The 15,118-nt window shown below is 33.5% G+C and overlaps 1 protein-coding gene across 3 annotated transcripts in view; it reads left to right on the forward strand.

Moving 5' to 3' along the window:
* Window positions 1-15,118, forward strand: part of NEGR1 (neuronal growth regulator 1) — a 909,422-nt gene that overhangs the window by 372,993 nt on the left and 521,311 nt on the right. For all 3 annotated transcript variants that reach the window (XM_049703327.1, XM_012537085.2, XM_049703332.1), the window contains one exon: window positions 12,996-13,228. In XM_049703327.1, coding sequence (XP_049559284.1) covers window positions 12,996-13,228 — 233 coding nt within the window. The remainder of the gene's footprint in view (window positions 1-12,995; window positions 13,229-15,118) is intronic.

Below are 15,118 nucleotides of genomic sequence, written 5' to 3' on the forward strand. Positions count from 1 at the left end.
TTGTTCATGAAGAATGTCTTTGGGACAGTACAGGCAATATGAAAACTAATATTCTAATAATTCTCACATAGATTCAGTTGTCTATATTCCCTACCCCTAGGTAATAGAAGCTGAAGGTTGAAAAGGAGAAAAAATAGAGGCAAATAATGCTGATAGCTTTAAATAAAGAGTTAAATAGCTTAACAGTAGAAAAAGATACAAAACACTGCATTTCAGATATCAAAAATTTTCCAACTGTGGTATAAATGCCCTAAAGATATATGATGACTTTCAAAGGCCTGTGCAGGAACAGATAATTTTTAAAAATTTCTTGACATATATTTTCATATGTTTTCTTTCCTAAAATTGACCTGCCTGAGAGTGTAGGTCTGTGGTTGAATTGCTTCCAGTTCTACCTCTTACTTTTACACTCATCTTTCACTAAATCTCTCAAACATACAGAATCATAGCATGGAGCATAGTCCAAAGTGTAAAACCCACAGGAAATGAAACAAAGAGACTATATAAAATGTTGGTGTTCTCTAGGCCCATCCATGTTGCTGCAAATGGCATTATTTCATTCTTTTTATGGCTGAGTAATATTCCATTGTATATACGCATGTACCACTTCTCTACCCATTCCACTGTCAATGGACGTTTAGGTTGCTTCCATGTCTTGGTTACTGTAAATAGTGCTGAAGTGAACATTGGGGTGCATGTATCTTTTCAAATTAGAGTTTTCTCCAGATATATGCCCAGGAGAAGGATTGCTGGATGATTAGGTAACTCTGTTTTTAGTTTTCCAAGGAACCTCCATACTGTTCTCCATAGTGGCTGCACCGATTTACATTCCCACCAACAGTGTAGGAGGGTTCCACATGGATATTTGTTGTAAGGCCACTCCTAACCCAGAAATATCCTAGCTCTAGGAACCATTCACTCTCTCCTTGGCCATAAGATATCTCATTGTCCTTGGAAAAAATGCAAATTCTCATATAATGGGCCATAAAGCCTTACATGATCTGATCCCTGCATTTTTTTTATCTTGAGAGAGAATAGAGCTAGAAGAATCAGACTCCCTGACTTCAGACACTACTACAAAGCTACAGTAATCAAAACAGTATGGTACTGGCACAAAGCCAGACTTATAGATTAATGGAGTAGGATAGAAAGATAAACCCAGAAATAAACCCACACACTTATGGTCAATTAATCTACAACAAAGGAGGCAAGAATATACAATAGAGAAAAGACAGTCTTTTCAATAAGTGGTGCTGGGAAAACTGGAAAGCTATGTGTGAAATAATGAAATTAGAAGTTTCTCTAACACCATACACAAAAAATAAACTTGAAATGTATTAAAGACTTAAATGTAAGACTGGATACTATAAAACTCTTAGAGGAAAACATAGGCAGAACACTCTTTGACATAAATCTTAGCAATATCTTTTTGGATCCACCTCCTAGAGTAATGAAAATAAAAACAAAAATAAACAAATGGGACCTAATGAAACTTAAAAGCTTCTGCACAGCAAAGGAAACCATAAACAAAATGAGAATACAACCTACAGATTGGGAGAATATATTTGCAAATGATGCAACTGACAATGGATTAATCTCCAAAATATACAAATGGCTCATGCAGCTCAATATCAAAAAACAAACAACCCAATCCAAAAATGGGCAGAAGACCTAAATAGACATTTCTCCAAAGAAGACATACAGATGGCCAACAAACACATGAAAAGATGCTCAACACCGCTAATTATTAGAGAAATGCAAATCAAAACTACACCACACCAGAGGTCAGAAAGGCCATCATCAAAAAATCTACAAACAGTAAATGCTGGAGAGGGTGTGGAGGAAAGGGAAGCTTCTTACACTGTTGGTGGGAATGTAAATTGGTACAGCAACTATGAAGAACAGTATGGAGGTTCCTTAAAAAAATATAAATAGAGTTACCACCTATCCACTCCTGAGCATATATCTGGATAAAACCATAATTCAAAAATATACATGCACCCCAATGTTCATTGCAGCAGTATTTACAATAACTAAGATATGGAAGCAAGCTAAATGTCCATCCACAGTGGAATGGATAAAGAAGATGTGGTACATATATACGATGGAATATTACTCTTTGGCCATAAAGAAGAATGAAATGATGCCATTTACAGCAATATGGATGGGCCTAGAGATTGTCATACTAAGTGAATTAAGTCAGACAGAGAAAGACAAATATCATATGATATCACTTATATGTGGAATACAAAAAGATGATACTGATGAACGTGTTTACAAAGCAGAAACAGACTCAGACTTTGAAAACAAACTTATGGTTACCAAAGTGGGAAGGTGTGTGTGTGGAGGGAATGAATTAGGAGTTTGGGACTGACATATACCCACTACTATATATGGGATATATGGTCAACAAGGACCTACTATATAGCACAGGGAACTCCACTCAATATTCTGTAATAACATATATAGGAAGAGAATCTAAAAATGAATGGATATATGTGTAACTGAATCACTTTGCTGTACACCTGAAACTAACACAACATTGTAAATAACTATACTCCAATATAAAATAAAGATTAACTTAAAAAAATAAAATAAAATAAAATATTGGTGTTGATTTTGATATAACGAATAATTCTAGAGTCTGCTAAATTCTACTGCAATTTAGGCAGTTTCAAATTTTCTTTCAACACATCTACATGAACATCTACATGAAGGTATAATAGAGTTATAAAAGATATTGGGAATGTTTTTGATGATAGATTACTGTAATCATATCATTCTGACGGAGTTAAAAAATTGAGTGGTGTTGCTATAACAGGATTCTTTCTATCATAGTTTGATTTAAGAAAATAAGGTTCCATAGAATTGATTCTAAACTCTATTTCACGTGAGCAAATAGCATCCTTATTTGCACAAGAAGGTTTTTGCATGTGTCTAGATAAAGACACCTCATGAAGACATCCATTATTATCTATGTAAAGCAATAAAAAAGTTCAATATTTATCAAAATGTATGATATATATGATTTAATCAGTTGTATACTATTAATGATTGTAAAAATAAATTCCTCCATAATATTTTTTATACTTAGATCCTTCCAGTCATAAGAATTTTTATACTCAATTTACATATTTAATTTTACTGCAGAGAAGATAAGGTATCAAAAGATTTTAATTTTTAAAAAATTTAGATTAGAATCAAATTATATAGCACAAGTGGAATGAAAATATGAGTTTGAGGAGAAAGAGCAACAATGTAGCATTTTTTTAAAAAACAGATCTTGTTCATCTTTTAAAAAAAATGACTGATAGTGAATATCAAATCACTATGTTATTTAGATTTTCTTGGATGCATTTAAAAGTGAGAATTAACACATTTAAAAGTGAGGATTAACAGTTTTATCTTAAAATGTCCATGTTTATAGTAATCAGAAATTATTATAATTTTTGCAAAGACCTTAGCTTACAAAAAAAATTTTAGGGCTTCCCTGGTGGCGCAGTGGTGGAGAGTCCGCCTGCCGATGCAGGGGACACGGGTTCGTGCCCCGGTCCGGTCCGGGAAGATGCCACATGCTGCGGAGCAGCTGGGCCCGTGAGCCATGGCCACTGAGGCTGAGCGTCCGTAGCCAGTGCTCTGCAACGGGAGAGGCCACAACAGTGAGAGGCCCGCGTACGGCAAAAAAAAAAAAAAAAAAAAAAAATTAGGTGACAATTTAAAAACATGCAATAGTTTACATAGAACCTATTAGTTTCTATTTAGTTTATATAGAAAATCATTTTATGGACCGTAAAAGCAAAAAGAAAACAATTGCTCACCTTAACTTCATCTCGCTGAGTTTGGGAAGATCACTGTGCTCATGCAATCTGCAAATAGAGATTCATAATCATGTCCTAGAGTTATGAGGAAAATTAACTCATAAAACCTTAAAATAATTACAAAGTATTTTCATGTATATTTTTCCTTATAACTTTATAAATCTATCTGCCATGCAGAGTCTCATTTAATCTTATACCAAAATAGGAATTAGTACAAGTGATGCTATCTCCATTTTGCAAATACGTGAGTAAGGTTTTAATAGAGTTACTTTAATTGAATCCAGTTACTTGCCCAAAACAATTGCTAGTAAACCAGGGACTTGGTATCTAAACTTAAGTTTTGAGTGTCAATATAACTTAAAAAAAAGGCAGTAACACTGAAACTCTCTTTTTCTTAACATGCTCTGCCTATAAGAGAAGGAAGTACAATAAAAAAAAATCTTTTCTGGAAGTTCAAGGAAGGTAAAATAGGAGAAGTACTTTAAGGTATGACGTTCATTTATCTGCAAAATTATTTCTTGTGAACCAGCCCTGGGCTATGGCAATGTAGATAACTAACACTTTGCTCTATCAAGCCAGGCTCTATGAATGCCTTTTTTTTTCCTCCTTCAAATTATATTTTATAGCACAAAGGGATTTTGGTCATTGATGATGGTGGTAGTTTGTTTTGTTTTAAATATCAAGTTAACCATAGGAAGGTGGATTGAAAATAATTATCCTTAATTACATACTTACCATGTATCTGGCTCCATCCTGAGCACATTTAACAAACAAATCTTCATTACAATCTTATCAAATAAATAATATTACTAATCCCATTTTACAGGTGAGAAAACTAAGGTAAATTAATTTGCCCCAGGTTCCACTGCTAGTGCACAAGAAAGGTAACATTTGAACTCCAATATTAACTATAATTGATCACTACATTATGCTGCTTCTCAAGGACAAATAATTTGTCCCTGTGATCTAACAAAAACTTAAATATGACACTATTTTTAACTTTTAGCATATTTTGAGAAAATATAATCAGTTTAAATTTGTTTGCAGGAAGCAGATGAGAAAAAAACTACATTTTTTTTTTCCCTCTGGGATACGTTCCCTAATTTGTATTTTAAGGCATATCTCATATTGAAATATGGCTTAGTTTTCTCAAGAGAGGACAGGTAAATATGGATTAATGGCTACTTTAGTTAATGATCACAAGGCTGGTTTTAATTAATTGTGCTATGTAGCCATTCTTTATTCATAAAGTAAAATTTGTGCTCAGAATACCTTTTATTAGAAAAAAGGCAAGAAGAAAAATCCATCGGTGACCAGTAGAAAGTTTAAAGGTCAACATTAAGCAGAGAGAGAAAGAGGAAATAATTATTTTTGTTTTTAAAATATCTGTATTTACTGATGCTGTAAAGTGGCATATACTTAATTAATTTGACAAAATAGTTGAGTTTAGAAAATTTCTGTATAGCCATTTGCTGTTTCTTATTTTATCATCTGTATTTATATGCAAATAGAATACTTTCCAAATGATTTAAACACAAAGATGTTTACTGGAAGGAAGTAGGTGTTTGATGGAAGGGAGTAGAATTGCTGATATTGTTTTTGGTACAGGATTCCATGTGGTTTTTTCCCTTGTTTTAAGAGTGAGGTGTCTGTATCTAGCTCCATCCCTAAGAAGATGGGATAAAGAGGCTTGCCTGGAGCCTAGAGCATTATCTCTTCACTTCTCTGGACCTGGCTGCATTCTCCTTCTCTGATATTGCTGTTTTAAACACCTCCTGCATGCATTCTGAATGCAGTGTTCATTCCCTTTATAGCTCCTGAAGTGAAAGTCCAACTTCTCCAGGAAGCATCTGCCAGGAAGATAGCACTGCAGACAGAATTCTCCCCACAGCGGTTCAGAGGCCCTGCCAGTTAACAAAAATCTTGAAGCCCTTACAGATCCAAATATCTCACATTTAAGTCCATGTGGGAGAAAGCAAGTGGTTTAGTTGAATTTAAAAAGTAGAAATGACAAAGAAATTTCCAGTTTGATTCCTGAGTAAGGCCATTTGAACAGAGCTAGTCTTAAACTAACTTTTCAAATATGTAACTCCTCTTCCTTTTTACATTCTCTGCCTCATTTATCCATCCTGAATTCATGCATGCACCATTTTTAATGTAGAGATAATAAGACCTACCTACCTCTCAAAATGCTTTTGTGAGTGTTAAATGAGATCATATATGAAAGTATTTTCCATACCACTTAACCCATAGTCAGTATTCAGCAAATGGAATTTCTTATTATTATCAAGACAAGACGATCATAATTAGACTTTAGTAATAGGCCAAAAATGTCAGTACGTTGCACAAAGACTTTCCTACTTTCTTTAGTCAATATATAGGCTTTCTTTCACTCTATCCATGCCTATTTTACTTAATAAATGTTAATTCATATGTTGAGTGATTTACAAATAATGTATTGAAACACCCTAAAAGTAAAAATTCCTTGGCATTGCCTCTTCTAAACATGGTCAGACAGGCTAAAGTGGAAGCTTGACTTAAATGAGACAATGAAAAGAAAAAGATAAAGCAATTTGTAGTATTATAGAAAAGCATGGATTGATTATCAGTTAAAATGAGTGATTTCAATGTCTGGAATTTAGAGATTAATCCCAAACCAAATTTTGATTATTTCTTAGGCATTTAATATGTTGGGTTTTATATACGTATATATACACATACATGTATATATGTATATATATACATATTATATATATATGTTTTAAAAAATACAGACACTATAAATTTTGCATTAAAATAAGACTTAAAGGTATGAATTAATACCATTGCCTGATCACATTAAAGTTCATTTCTTTCATTAATTAGGTATAGAATGTATGAAAAAGCAATAAAAAAAAATTTTTAAAAGCTTTATTATTTTCAGTGTTCTTTTCTCTGTTTTACAATATCAAAAATACGTATGTTTGAGAATTTGCTGTTATAATTACATAGTAGCTCATAACTTTCAATCTCTTATCCAAGACATTTTTAATACAGCTTTATTATTACAAAGATGTACCAGAGTAAAATGTATAGAAAATCAATTTCTTTCTCTTACAAAATAAGAAATCAACGTTATTTGGGTTTTTTTGTTTGTTTTTTCTGTTTTTTTTTGTGTGTGTGTGCTACCATGTAAAAAGTAAAATGTGCTGGGCTTCCCTGGTGGTGCAGTAGTTGAGAATCTGCCTGCCAATGCAGGGGACATGGGTTCGAGCCCTGGTCTGGGAAGATCCCACATACCGCAGAGCAACTGGGCCCGTGAGCCACAATTACTAAGCCTGCACGTCTGGAGCCTGTGCTCCTCAACAAGAGAGGCTACGATAGAGAGAGGCCCGCATACCGCGGTGAAGAGTGGCCCCCGCTTGCCACAACTAGAGAAAGCCCTTGCACAGAAACGAAGACCCAACACAGCCATAAATTAATAAATTTTAAAAAAAAAGTAAAATGTGCCCAACATGGCATATTTCCCATTCTAAAAATAAATGTACATGTGTCATTAATATTACTTACATACTTATGCCTTGAGGTTTAATGACGTTATGTCATAATAAGGTTATTATGATGCATTACAAATTTCCATAAGCAAGTCATAAGTTACATAACCTCTCTGTACCTCACTTCCTTTGCTGTAAAATCGGCAAAATGATAACTTGACGGTACCTATCACAAAGGATTGTTGTGAAGATTGAATGAGAAATAGATATCATGTGCTTAGAACAGTATCTGGCAGATAGTAATGTTAGTATATATATTATTATCTACAAAATAGTATTGAACTGTTACCTGCAGAAGTGCATTTCTCACTTAGAAATCTCTTTAAATATATTTTGAAATATAATTTTCACCATCTATAAGAGTGAGTGCTTCATTAAATAAGTTCATTAGACAAATTGATGATTCTTTGAAAATCCACAATTTGAAATCCAAATTATGGATTTCCCTTGACAAAGTCATGCATGCCCTACACTTGCCAAAATAGAAAGATAATAGGAAGCATTTCACCCATAATATTATATATAAAGATATTATTGTCTAGTAAATACTACATGTTATGTAATATACATGGATACATGTATGTTTATAATTATCTGTATCCATATTCATATCTATACCCATATCAATATCTATTATATTATCCAAGGAATAACTGGCATGAAAGACATTAAGAAGAGAACAACCTTAAAAACAAAGGCAAGTGGGTGAGGAGATAGAATTTGTTCTGTTCTATTTAATCTCTACTTTACTTTTCTTACCTCATATTGGCCTTGAAACCAGGATATCAAAGCTCTCTTTGTATGCAGAATTAGCATGGAGGTTGTATGATGTTCTGAATTTTTTTAATTTTTTCTGTGTGCTTTTGAAAGTTCTTCTGTCAAATTTAGAACTTTGTGATATGATGAAAAGACAGCTGTGAAGGTAGCTGGCCAATCCCTTCATAGGTAGATCATTTTCACATGGTTTAGCTTTGATTCCAAGGAAAATTGTACTTTTCTTCTCTTATTAGTTAGTACCTTTAATAGGGGCTTTCATTAATCAACACGTCTTGAGAAAAGCTGGTCTTTCTCCATCGAGCGGAATAAATCCTGCTGTGTGGGGTAATGGTAATGGCGCTAAGGCTTATGTTTTTGGAATGTGTTACAGGGAACTTAGAGATATGAAAGGAAAAAATCATTCTTCAGCAGCCACAGACTTAATTTCTTAATCGAGTTTAAAAAATAATAAATAACCAAATATGCTAATTTCCACTAAGCTCTCTGATGTCCACCTTTCAGATTTAATCACCACAGGAGATAGTGTCACAGAGAGAGTCTGTTAGAATTACTCCAACATCATTTTGTTCAACTAGCACCTCACCAAGCAGGACTTTATACCCTCAAAATAAGGACCTGCCTGATATGTACAAATGTCATTTATAAAGGAGCTCCTTAAAAGATTTCAGAAGCAGCAGTGTCAGTCTTATTAGAAAAGCATTAACTATCTTAAGCCTGGGTTTAAATAAATAACAATCTTGAACAAAATGAAGTATTAAAGCTATTTTCTATACATTTTCCAACAACCAGATGTTTGGAACTGTTACACAACATCCAGATGATTGAAAATTTAAGTGTTTGTCATGATATTTGTCTTGGTGTTAGCACAGCTTATGCTGAGGAGTGTATTTTTGGAACTGCTTCAGTCATCTCCCTATAAAGTAGGTTGTCTAGAAGATTTTTTTAAGTGGGGGGGGGAAAAACTTTCAAAAAAAGCTGTGCCATACTCAATTAAAGGATATATTCATTATTAAACATTTTATTCAGATTATTTCATTATCTAGACTTCAAAGGGATCCTAACATCACTAGCTGTTAAAACGTTCTATTTGGAAGTCCAGAGATGAAAAATGATCCAAGTTTTTGACCCGAGAACTATTGCTTCATCCTACTCTCATCAGTGATCTGATCATCTTTGCTTTACCAACCTCTCTCTCACACATTAATTTCTCCATCCTAAACAGGAGAACCCCTCACCTTTGCTATTGTGTAACTTTGCTACTGTGTAATATATTATGCAGACCTCTTGGGGAGGAGAGTTCCAGGCAGAAGAAGCAGTAAGAAATGCCAACTTCCTGGAGCAAGAACAAGTGTGATTTGTTGGAAGCACAGCTGGAGGCCCAGAGTCTAGAGCAGAGTAAATGGGAAAGAGTGGGAACTGACAAGGTCAGAGAAGCATCAAGGGGCCAGATTACATAGGACAATTGGTCACTATAGGGATTAAGAATTTTTCTTATGAGTGAAATAGGAAGGCTTAGAGTTGTCGATGATCTGATTTAAACTCTAAAGTTCATTCTGTTTATTGTGGGGAGAACAAGGTCAAGGGCAGAAGCCAGAGACCCTCAGACAATTATAATAATCCATTATAACAACAATTTAATTACTGTATTTTCACTTCCTGTTCTTTATGATGGTTAGTCATGAATATAATTTATCATCCTTGCTAAATTATAAATTCTGTGTGGGCAAGGATTCCAACAGATTATATCTTTACACATTAGTGTTCTTCAACTAAAAAAAAAAGTTTGATACCCAAAGAGTACAAGATGAAATTCTCACCACTTCTGTCCTTTTCCCACCCTCCCGCTCCCCTCTATCATACCCTAAATACTTTCCTTCTTTCCAGAATTTCTTCTTAATACAGCATACACATATCTAGCAGTACCTCTTTGTGTACATGAAAAAAACAAAAACAAAACCAAAAACAAACTAGGGGGGAAGTGGAGAACAAAGAGGAGATAGATAGATAGGAGACAAAGTCCTTTTTCTCAAGGAATCGTATGTGTATATGCCTATTTCATATATTTTACATAATCATCTTATAGTTGAGCTTAAAACTACATATAGTATGTATAAGTATCTTATGTTTTTATAAAAATAGAAAGTCATTCCTAGGCCTTGCTATTCACAATTTGTAAAATTCCATATATGGTAATTTGAGTTATTTAGGTTCTACTTCAGTAGTGTAATCTGAGAATTGCTCTACAGAAGTCCAAGGAAATAATACCCCAATTTTCTTTTTTTCCCTGAGTCTCCTTCAAGGGTCTTCCTAATGTATGTTTTGAAAAGCTTTGGGTTAGGACCAATAATAATTATGGAAGATAGTTATCCAAGCCGAGGAGACACAAAGAGCCCCCCCACCTTTTTGTTTTCATTTTTCTTAGTGAAGAAGTTAGAATCTCTTCTTCTGTGAAGGTCCATGGCATGCCAGAACAGAGGAATAGTGCTTATGCTAAGATTACGAGTTAGAACCCAGATCAGGTCTATGAAAGCTCTAGTAGCTAAATACTAGTTACTCGCTGTGGTCTTCCTGATACCGCCCCCCCAAATAAAGGTAAAGCTGCTGCTGTCTCTAGGGAAAGGGAAATGCCAGGCAGAGTGTTCTAAATCAGACTTTCATGGTAAAATATCCATTAATGATTAATTTTCTGCTTCCTTTAGAATAGGACAGGTTAAGCAGTTGGTCACATTCAATAAATAAGAAATTACTTGCAGTAATGTCTGCAACATTCTAATCATCTTCCCATTTCTGAAAACTATTTTAAAAGTCTTTGATCTGCATTACGGTGAAAATGACATTGAATGTGGAAATAGAAGGCTTGATTATGAATTCAACTTTGCCATCCACTAACAGTGTGGCTTGGGCAAGTCATTTAACCACAAAATTCCATTTATATTCTAAGGATGAATTGAGCATAGCAATCTATACCTCACAGGGTTGTTATGAGCACCAGATAGGAAAAAGTGTGAAGGCCACAAATGCAGAGGTCACACAATAAACATTTGATGAACCCAGATATTAAATACAGACAGCGGAATTATCATAATCCTAGTAGTGGTATTTCAGTGTTCTATGCTATACCAGTACACATGTGATCTTGTGAAATGGGAACTATGTCCCCTGTATCTTCTTTCTGCATGTTATTAAGAATGACAATATACTATAATTGTTTAATTATGTCATTAAAGTGGGTTTTATTTTCTTCATTAAATACATCAGGAAAAGCTTTTCAATTAACAATGACCTTTATGACTTCTACTAGTTTGTATTCTGTAGATGCTGAAGCTGACTGCAAATTAGATTCTGCAATGTACCTTGTTCCTTATTTTTTCACCCACTGATTAGTTTGATACAGTTGGCAGCAGCCTACCCTGTTGCTTTCAGCTTGCAATTTTGTAGCAATCTCAAAACACTGTGTTCAATCCCCCAAGGTGTTCTGTAGAAATGCTGTCAAACTATTTCGGTGTATGTGTATTTTCATTCTGTAGCTGTGCTTTGTACTCATTTAAGAGAACCAGTCTTTAATTTGTATCAGAACGTTTTCAGGTTGAAACTTAGAATGCCAGTCCTCAGCAAAATCACTGATATATGACCACAGCCTTCTGTTCTAAATCTTGATATGACTGACTCCTATTAGATACAAAGCTATATTTTTAAATTTTGTTATAGAATACAACTCTGAATAAATGGCTTCAAATTTGGCCTTAAAATCTAATAGTAGTCATCATGCTTGCTATTATCATCTAGCTCTAGTTTACCTTTTCAATTTTGTCTCTCATCCCTCCTACCTTATATCCCATGCCTCTCTATACTTCCTTAAAATGCCTGGCTGTCTCTCTCACCTTTCCCGGGAGTTATCTGCATATAGCACCTCTGTCTAGAACACCACATCTTCCACTCTTCATCTCTTTATCTCAGGCATTTTTCTATTCTAGAAAGCCTTTTTCTGTACTCACAACAACCTTTCTAAGTCAAGTAACCCTCGTTTGTCTCTCATGTACCTTGTGCCTGATTTCATAAAAATATTCTTCTTTCTGTATAGTATTAATTGGTTGGCTTAATTAGATTGTCCTCCTTAGTAGACTAAAAGTTTTGGAGAGCAAAGGCAATACCCTTTGAATCCATGAATAGTAGATGCTCCATACGTGTTTTTGTTGGATAAATGAGTGCTTTCTGGAAAGCATTTCAGTTTATTGAAAAGACTGCAAGAATTTGCTACTAAAAGTATTATATTAGCCTCGCTACATTTAATTACAACAGCAATATTATCAGTGAAATGCAGTTCATAGTTTCAGTGTACGGGTCTACTGCTCTGCAAATGCAGGTAATTTTAAGAATAAACATGTATATGGTGCCATTCTGTGCTTTATGTATCTGGCACATTATATTCAGAATTGGATTGCGTTAAACCAGGCTAGCTCATGAACCTATTCTACTTCTTATAATTTCAAAGAAAGAAATGTGTTTTAATGTTGAAATTGTTATTTGAACTAATTTAACCTTATTTAAATTTACTTGTCATCCAGACAGAATAAAAAAGGATTTTGACTGGCTTTGAATTAAAATACACACACACACACACACACACACACACACACACACACACACTTAAAAAACAAAACTAAACCAAACTGTAGGAAGATATTGTTTCATATTTGCTTTGGGAATGAAAAATGTACCAGTGTGTTCATGTCTCCTGTGTTTATAGCTGATGTTTGCATTTGATGCAGTGCCATAATTCAGCATATGGAAATACACTCAGAACAAAGATAATATTGTCTCTCATTTTCATTTTGATTAATAATGTTCTGTCTCTGGTAATTTGTAGGTGTTATTTGGAAGATGGAGCTTCAAAGGGTGCCTGGCTGAACCGGTCAAGTATTATTTTTGCGGGAGGTGATAAGTGGTCAGTGGATCCTCGAGTTTCAATTTCAACATTGAATAAAAGGGACTACAGCCTCCAGATACAGAATGTAGATGTGACAGACGATGGCCCATACACATGTTCTGTTCAGACTCAACATACACCGAGAACAATGCAGGTGCATCTAACTGTGCAAGGTACGCATTTCCATGTCTGCTACGCTTAGAAATGTTCAATATTTAGATATCAAAATGACTGAGAGGTAGCTGACAATGTTGAAAGATATGTTGTCATTGTCTTCAGGGATTTATGTTCCTAGATTCCATTAAGTATAATGGCTTTTATAGGCATACAAATCCCCACTTACTGAGATCAAAAATTATCCATTAACATCACATTATGATTATTTTGTATATGATCCATTTTGTATCTTCCTATGAGTCACCCCTTCAATAAATCTTTGAGAACCCATGGTTGGTACATTAAAATAAATTTTTGATAGCCTATGATGGCTACATTAAAATATTAGAACTTCTTGAAATATGAATAATAACTCTTTAAAAGTAATCCTCAAGCTTTCCAACACTCTGTCTCAATTCAGCTTCTATTTACTTTGATTCAAGTCACAATGAAAAGAAGCAGCCTTCTAGAATTACTTTATTTAAATATAGAATAATTGGAAAAATATGGTTCACAATGCTTTATACTTTGATTTACTTTCAGTAGATCATAAATCATGCTAGCTAACTTACAATCTCCAAATATAAACAGAATCATCCAATTATTTTACTTTTCTTGCATACTAAAATATAAGAGCATGTTTATCCTCAACACAAATACGTTTCAAGGAAAATATAATTATAATGCTAGTAGAATAGAAAATGTGTATTTTTGCCCTTTTGCATTATATCCTCATGTTTTATAGATAAACCATGTGTTGGTTGCATAGAAATAGTATATTGTGGAACTCAAAATGACATTGCAGCATTTCTAAGTAAAATTAATAACAAATTATATGATAATGTAGTGCCAGCGAATGCATGTTTTATTCCTATCAGGAAAGCTGAATTTGCAAGTTAGTTGTATTATTTCTGAGTTTACCCTTCAAAAATCAACAGTAAATATTAATTTAGGTACATGGTTTACATTCAGAAAAGATTGTTATTCTACAACTTTATTAATTGAGCTTTATTTCCTCACATAAAGGTAAAACTGAATTCAAACAAAGCTTCAATTATTAGTAAATATTTTAACTTTGTGATAATGATTAAACTTATTAAACAATTAACTTTAAGAAGGAAATTATAAATTGAAGAGTAAGGCAGTGAATTTCCTCAGTGGTTTTCCTTATTACAAATCATTGAAGACTTTGGTGATTTTCCTTATTTAAAAGCATATAAGAAAATAATAAAGTTTTCATAAAAGTCCATCTTCATTCAAAGATTATCCAGAGATTCCAGAGGGCAGTTTATCCAGCTTCAAAAAATGACATGAGATTACAAGACACAAACACATTTCTTCAGTTATCCAAGCCTAATTCTGTTCTCTTGTTTAGTTCAGTGCCTTTTGACTTGAGTTTCTAGTTCAAACACTGCAAAAAAATTTTATTACATGAGGAAAAGTACACTTAGATGGTAATATATTTGAGTCACTTGAGATAAAGACATTTTGCTTCTTATATGTTTAAACAATATACTTCTGAACACTAAAAATATCCCTCTTTCCTTTTTTCTATTCTCTCTTATTCCCTGATAGGCCCATATTTTTTAACCAGACCCCAAATACATATATATATATATATATATATATATATATATATATATATATATATATATGCATATATATATATATATATGCCCTGTTAATGAAAATGTTAATTTCCATAGAATTTCTTCATAACTTTATATTACATAGGTTGTTTAATACTGTACACAGTTTTAAAACTGTTACATGCCTTACTTTGGCACTCATTTTTGCTGGCCAGTATAAACTTTTGGGTACCATTTTAGGAAGAACATTTTACAAATGCACTTATTGAATTTTTTATCAGTATAATATTTTGTTCCTCTAGAAAAATATAATTTGTG

Source organism: Orcinus orca, chromosome 1 (genome assembly GCF_937001465.1).
Source record: "Orcinus orca chromosome 1, mOrcOrc1.1, whole genome shotgun sequence".
Classification (NCBI taxonomy): Eukaryota; Metazoa; Chordata; class Mammalia; order Artiodactyla; family Delphinidae; genus Orcinus; species Orcinus orca.